The 6,721-nt window shown below is 39.2% G+C and overlaps 1 protein-coding gene across 6 annotated transcripts in view; it reads left to right on the top strand.

The window, feature by feature from the left end:
* Positions 1 to 6,721, top strand: part of LOC121871027 (alpha-2-macroglobulin-P-like) — a 52,497-nt gene that overhangs the window by 6,020 nt on the left and 39,756 nt on the right. For 4 of the 6 annotated variants that reach the window (XM_042373084.1, XM_042373083.1, XM_042373087.1 and 1 more), the window contains exons 2-6: positions 50 to 222; positions 4,256 to 4,494; positions 5,771 to 5,887; positions 6,132 to 6,289; positions 6,414 to 6,510. In XM_042373084.1, the coding sequence (XP_042229018.1) occupies positions 50 to 222; positions 4,256 to 4,494; positions 5,771 to 5,887; positions 6,132 to 6,289; positions 6,414 to 6,510 (784 nt within the window). Of the gene's footprint in view, positions 1 to 49; positions 223 to 819; positions 924 to 4,255; positions 4,495 to 5,770; positions 5,888 to 6,131; positions 6,290 to 6,413; positions 6,511 to 6,721 lie in introns of those variants that run through there. The other 2 variants (XM_042373085.1, XM_042373086.1) reach the window with 2 other exon arrangements.

Genomic DNA, 6,721 nt, shown 5'->3' with positions numbered 1-6,721 from the left:
ATATATATATTTATTAGTTAATGTATTGTAATTATTACAACTTTTCTAGGGGCTACATTATCACTACCCCTCGCCAGTGGATTACAGGGGACAAGAGTAAAGTGTGCATCTTCCTGACAGACAACACACCAGCAAGCCCTATCACTGTTCACCTCACCAATGCCAAATTCTTAGAAGAGGAAGAAGCCATATTGCCATACATATTGCTTAATGTCCCTGTTGGTGAGTTAGTGTGGGCAGCTGTTGACAGTGCCAAGAGGCTCAGTTTATTGCTATTACTGTATTCTGTAAATTTAATGAAGGGTATTTTTGCTTTTACACACTGCACATTCCTACCACTAATCTATTATCATATTCTAATAAGACGTCTAATTATAAGGTAATTTTCATCTATTACACTACTGGCGGGAATGTATAATAACGGAAATAGCATTTCCAAAATTTTCTCTATTTTCTTTCATTAATCTTCCGCCATTATCGCCTGCCTCACCTCCAACAGTGCGTGTCTCCTGCTTCTCCTTCATAAATCATCATGCATATGCGTTCCCGTACACGTCACACGGCCAATCAAAAGCGTTTTTGTTTTTACAACCAATTAAAATGATTTTGGGTTTAATTCGGGGTATATTTGGCCCAATCAAATTTGAGTTTTATTTTGGGTCTCCTATTTCAAAATTCAAGTTCAGTTCTGACCATGGAAGTCTGCGATGGGTGTCACTTAAATTATATGGAGCTGATTGCGAGTTTTTTCGAAGAAAACGAAGAAACTACAGTATATCATTTTTTTTGATCGCATGGTGTTCTTCCAACCTCAGTCAAGTGTACTAAGAGCAAGACTGAATGTAAATATCACAAAGACCAACATATGTGACGTTGTGTAAGGATCTCGGAATCCAATGACGAACAAGAACCAGGCCAATAAGGTAAGAAATAGGCGATTCCATCATATGGTGGGAGTCGGTTAGGTTAGGTTTTAGTTTTTCTAGTGTTTTTGGTGTAATTTGCCATGATTTTTTTTTTTGAAAACGTCCAACGAAAAAAAATCGAAAAAAAGGCTAATTTCCGCGAGGAATGAAGGTCATATTCGGTCTAAACACACACAAATATACTAGAAAAGTATATTTTTGACTTTCTAACAGAGTGCTGTGTGACAGTGCAAATTTACCTAATGAAGTTTGGCTCTTACTGATAGCTATGGTAGCTGGTCGCTGGTATGAGGAATGTAGCAAGTTATCAGGAAAAAGCTATGCAAAGTACTGTATCTTGAAAAGCCTTTCTACATGAAAACCAATAGTCACAAAAACCCAGCTCTTGCAAGTGAACATGAACATAAAGGTCAGCTTCTCAATACTGTACTGTATTTCTCAGTTATGGTTATTGATAAGTGTTATGCAAACAGAAGGCTAATTCAAAATTTTCCCTATACAGGTACTGTATAGGGTGGGGATGTACTTAGCATAAATGGTAATGATAGCAACAAGCACAATGCATGCTTCTTAGGGCTTGTTTTGCACCTGGCGAATTACTTGCGTACCTTAACTTTTTTTTTTTTTGCCACTGATTGGCTCGGATGATACTTCATGCGTCTGACCCACATTAGAGTAATTGTAATATAAGGAGAGGACAGTTACCGTAGTAAAAGGTCTTAGAGCAGACATGGAGTGATTACGTGGGTAAATGTGGATTACATTTATTTTTTTTTTTTACTGGGATTTGCCCACCCAGGCACAGGTCACTGACCCACATCGGGGCCTAGGGGACAAAAATGTAATAATAATAATAATAATAATATTATTATTATTATTATTATTAATAAAGAACCATAAAGAAATACAAAATAAAAAAAAATAAAAAGTGAGAAACATTATACAGTATGTATGTTGTGTTGTCAATATTAAGAGAAACAATTGAGACCCTGCAATTGTGTGTAAATGAGGCAGAAAGTCAGATAAGCAACCTGGGACTTGGTCACAATTTTTGTGATGTCATGTGGCAGCAGGATCTACCATAAACAACACCTTATGCTTCCAATATCTTCCCAGGCGGTAGTACCTCCCTGTTTGGTAGCTGCCTAATACCTACTACCTACCATGATTGCGCGATTCTAAAGAACACCTATATGGTAATAGTAAAGGTAGATTAACTGCACCTGACTGGTAGGTCACTAATCCTGGTGCACCGATGACAAGTGGCCTGTCTAAGTACGGTACTGTAATACAGTACAAGTACAATAATATCTCCATTAGCCAGAATCCCTCGAACCCGGAACTCTCCGATAGCTGGAATTTAAATTTTCTCGGGAAAATCGTTCCCAAAACCGGAATTTTCTGGAAAATTCCAGCTTTGGGAACAATTTTCCGAGGGGCACATTTTCCAGAAAGTAACGAGAATTTTCCCGATGCCCGAAAAATTCCGGGATGGGGGATTTTTTCCGGGTTCTAGAGATGATATAATGGGCAACTTCTGGAACTTCCAAGAACATATTTCTGTTACCTGAAAAATTCCGGGGATAAGGGATTTATTTTCCGGCTTTGAGAGAGTCGTCTCATTACCCGGAAATCTCTCATTCCTGGAAGTGTTCTGCACCAATTGTTCCGGCTAACAGAGATATTACTGTACAGTAGTGTATACCAGTACCCAGGAAAATGCAACATACTGTACATGTGATCATGTGATGAATTTAAGTTTGTTTGATAAGTACATCTCTGAATAAAGGTGTAGTTTTTTATGGTTATTTTAACTGGTAGATTGCATTAACAGATAACTACAGTATACAGTTGTATCCCACTTTACGCGGTCAATTGAACCCACAGGGTACCGCGTTCAGTGAACAACAGAACATATGGGATTAATTCCAATAGAGACTGGCCCGGCCCCCAAACTCCACCTTTTAACGACACACAACTATGTTGTAGTAAAAATTTTATATTAACTTTATGATGGTATGAACAAACAAGTAATATAGAAGAGGTTAGGTTAGGACAAATAAAGGTTAGGTTAGGAAAAATAAAAGTTAGGTGTAACACTTACGTTAGTAGAAGACACACTGCGCAACCTTACAGCGCGGCTTGCCCAGGCGGAGGGAGGCGGGAGGGGAGGGAGGAGGAGGAGGAGGAGGAGGAGGAGGAGGAGGAGGAGGAGAGGCAGGCAGGCAGGCGGGAGCGGGTGGCGGGTGGGGCGAATCTAAAAATAGCGTCTCGAGCCAGATACTCTGCGCGTATATGGGTAGATGAACCGCGTTAAGTGAAAGTTCGGTTCTGGCGAGGCACTGCGTATATGAGAAATCGCCTTAAGTGAAACCGCGTAAAGCGGGGTACAACTGTACTGTAATTACCCCATGTTTGGTCTACACTCTGTTAGCACCATACACATCCTGAAAGAAAGGATAACCTTAAGAGAACAAGTACGTAATAGGTAAGTATTAATGCATCCAATAACAGCAACTGTAATTACCATTTGATAACTGGAATCTCAGCAACCAACACTAAAAAAATGTGGCCCAAATTTCGAGGGGGAAACCAAATTATAATTTTTAAAACCATAGTTTAACTAATGTTTCTTAGCTTTTTTGACTAGACAGTACTGTTGTTATGAACAGCAAGGACTGTCACTAGCTCGCATTGCCCTCCATAAGTTAGTGGCAGTAAGCGTTGGCCAGTGAGAAGGTATAGCAACCTTGTCTTGGAGAATCTTTGTAGGACATTCTTGGTGATTGATGTTGAAGGGTAGCTAGGTGTATTGAAATAGTATAGTGTAAGGAGATGCGTTCATCCACATATATTTGAAGTCTGGTAGTGGGATGTAACTGTGCCACTCATGTTCAACACCTCCTTCCACTAAGCCAATGATTACTATGACCCAATACATGTACAGTATACTAAATATAGCTTCTACAGTACTCTTCTTTTCCACAGACTTGAGCAAGTCTTCTTATCAGCCCCATTAGTTGCTTGTAGTTTAATTTGATTTTACAGGTACAGTATTCATATTGGATGATTAGGATACCAACATTGTTCTTTCAGTTTTTCTTTGGTGATTAGTATTGCAAAAATGAAGTGGTATATTTTCCCAATCCAGAAATGTAATTACTAATACACTATCACTATTTTCATTTTCTCCTGGTAGTCTTGGCATTTACTAGATTGTTACAGAATTCTTGGAGTGTAGTGATAATCTTATCTGAAATGCAAACACTTATCTTGTTTATTACTTAGAGAAAAATGGAAACCTCTTTAGATATATTCATTTACTACAGGTCAAAGGTCATGGTGCAAGGAGATAGATGTACCGCTGACGAAGTACCACAGTGGGAGGTTAATGGTGGTGGGTCAGCTGGGTGGAACACTGGTTAACCACACAGCCACTATCAACCTCAAACCCACCACATCTATCACCTTTATTCAGACAGACAAGTCCCTGTATTTGCCAGGCCAGACAGTCCAATTCAGGATCCTCACTATTTCTGGGCCCTTCATGCTGGTCTCCACTGAGAAGGTAAGACCATCTCTTGGCCTTTCTTGCAAATCTTTGTCCACAGAGCAAGACCATCTTTGGATCTTTCACATAGGGTAAGACCAGGTCCAACACTACCACCATTGTATATTGAGATCACTGTGGAGATTAGCCCTGGCTTTTTTCACTTGATCAAACCCCCTCATGCTATTTGAGGGGCCATGTTAGATTAAAGGTAGGCTGGTTTATCTCGCGGATTCGCCAGGCAAGAAGATGACGATAGCATTGCATGTGATGGAGGGTACGGCAGGGGGTTTTGAGAATTGCAATTAAATGCCAGGTAGTGACGTGTCCTAATATGTATTTAAGTAATTATTAGGTGTTTTATATACCTATATGTTGGCCTGGCGAGTTAATGCTAGGCATTTACATACCTAGGTATAAAGCTAGATGTTGCATTCTGGACTTCATCACAAAAACTGGTTTTTAGAAAAATTTATTTATTTATTTTTTACTTTATCTGTGCTGTGCATTGAAGTTGTGTATTGATTAATTACCTATTCTTATCTATTTATTTGTTATGGTTGTAGTTAATGTATAATCAGTAACTAAAGATTTCATTTAAAGTCGTACAACTTCCCCATTGATTATCAGTGTTATTGCCAGTTATTGCCTTTTATCAACAAGGTTTTGACTATAACAAGTGTAATTTCAAGTCGGTAACTTACAAATTTGTAGATAGAAATTGGTCTTGCAGCTTTGTATCACACACTGATGCTTGTACAGTTGCGAAGATGTTTCTGTGCCCCCTATGGTAACCCTTGTCTCCAAATGGCAACGTTGCAATAGTAGTATCGCCGTTTATGAATGAATGGATATTGGTCGTGTAACGATGGACATGAGTGGTAGATAGGTTTGCTATAGGTCATTTAGGTGAGCTGTTTTGTGACACGGGTTACCACGAGGGAAAGGAACACCTTTCTGTAACTGTACATTGTACAGTCTTTTATCGGCACAATTACTGTACAGTACTTTAATTAGGGTACCATAAATGTTACTTGCAGCAGATTATTTGCCTTGCAACCACAACCATACTTCTGTACTTACATGGTCTATTGCTTTCGTTATCAATGTACAGTAATGCTGTAACTTTTATCATATTGAGGTTTTATAAGGTTATCCATAAAGAACAATTGATGTAACATGTTTATCCACCAGCAGGTAACAGTGGTCATAACTAAAAATTTCTGAATTTTGACGTGTGGAGAACCATGAGGCAGAGATGGTGTTGGATTTAACATTGGTTTTTCTTCTAAAGTACCCCATTGTATGGGTTACTACACCCTCCGATACCCGCGTGGCACAGTGGACCGATGTGGACAATTCAGATGGCCTGGTCCACCTATCTCTTCAGCTTGCTGATGAACCTGAGCAGGTGACCCCACTCTTCCAGCAATAGTTGCCTGGACTTTACTTACGAGTAGATGCTCTTTTATTATTTGAAAATACAAAGGAAATGGAATACATTATCTATACTGTATAAGGAAAATATTACATTAAAAATTAATTTCTATTACATATTCCTTCATGAAACCCTTTAGATTACATTAAGTGCAGTTGACATGATAGTTAAAACTGCAGTATATTCACTTTTTACTTTTTCTACATCTTCCATGTAGGGTCATTATAATATCCATGTGGAGACAGTGCAGGGCACCAAACACTTCTACAGTTTCAACGTGCAGGAGTATGTCTTGCCACGCTTTGAAGTGGAGGTGACTACGGATAAGTATTTCTTGGCTACAGACGTGCATTTTGCCTTCACTGTTTGTGCAAGGTGAGTTTTGAAAGTTTTCATGAAAACGCATAGTTATTTTTTGTTTTTTTAAATATTGTACTTTTATTTATTTATTTTTCCATTATTTAAGGATTATCTGCTTAATCATTGGTGGTGTTGGCAGGTATACATTTGGGCAGCCAGTGAAGGGCAGAGTGATTTTGAAGGTGGACAATAACCAAAACCGGAAGTGCTTATTTAGCACCATGAGGACGAGCCCGGTCAGTATACAGTACCTCTTTCTAACCTCCCTCATAATTACATTTCACTTCCCATATCCAGGACCGGATGAAGGGTCTTGTGGGCCTGGGGCTAATTAAGTTCAGAAGACCTTTCTCAGGCTGTTTGTATTGGCTAGAGCAGGCATAGGCAACCCGCAGCCCATGGGCTGCATGTGGCCAGAATTGAGTGAGAAATTCTATTTAATGTGGC

Source organism: Homarus americanus, unplaced genomic scaffold, assembly GCF_018991925.1.
Source record: "Homarus americanus isolate GMGI-L3 unplaced genomic scaffold, GMGI_Hamer_2.0 scaffold52512, whole genome shotgun sequence".
Classification (NCBI taxonomy): domain Eukaryota; kingdom Metazoa; phylum Arthropoda; class Malacostraca; order Decapoda; family Nephropidae; genus Homarus; species Homarus americanus.
This window is presented reverse-complemented; position numbering and strand designations above follow the sequence as displayed.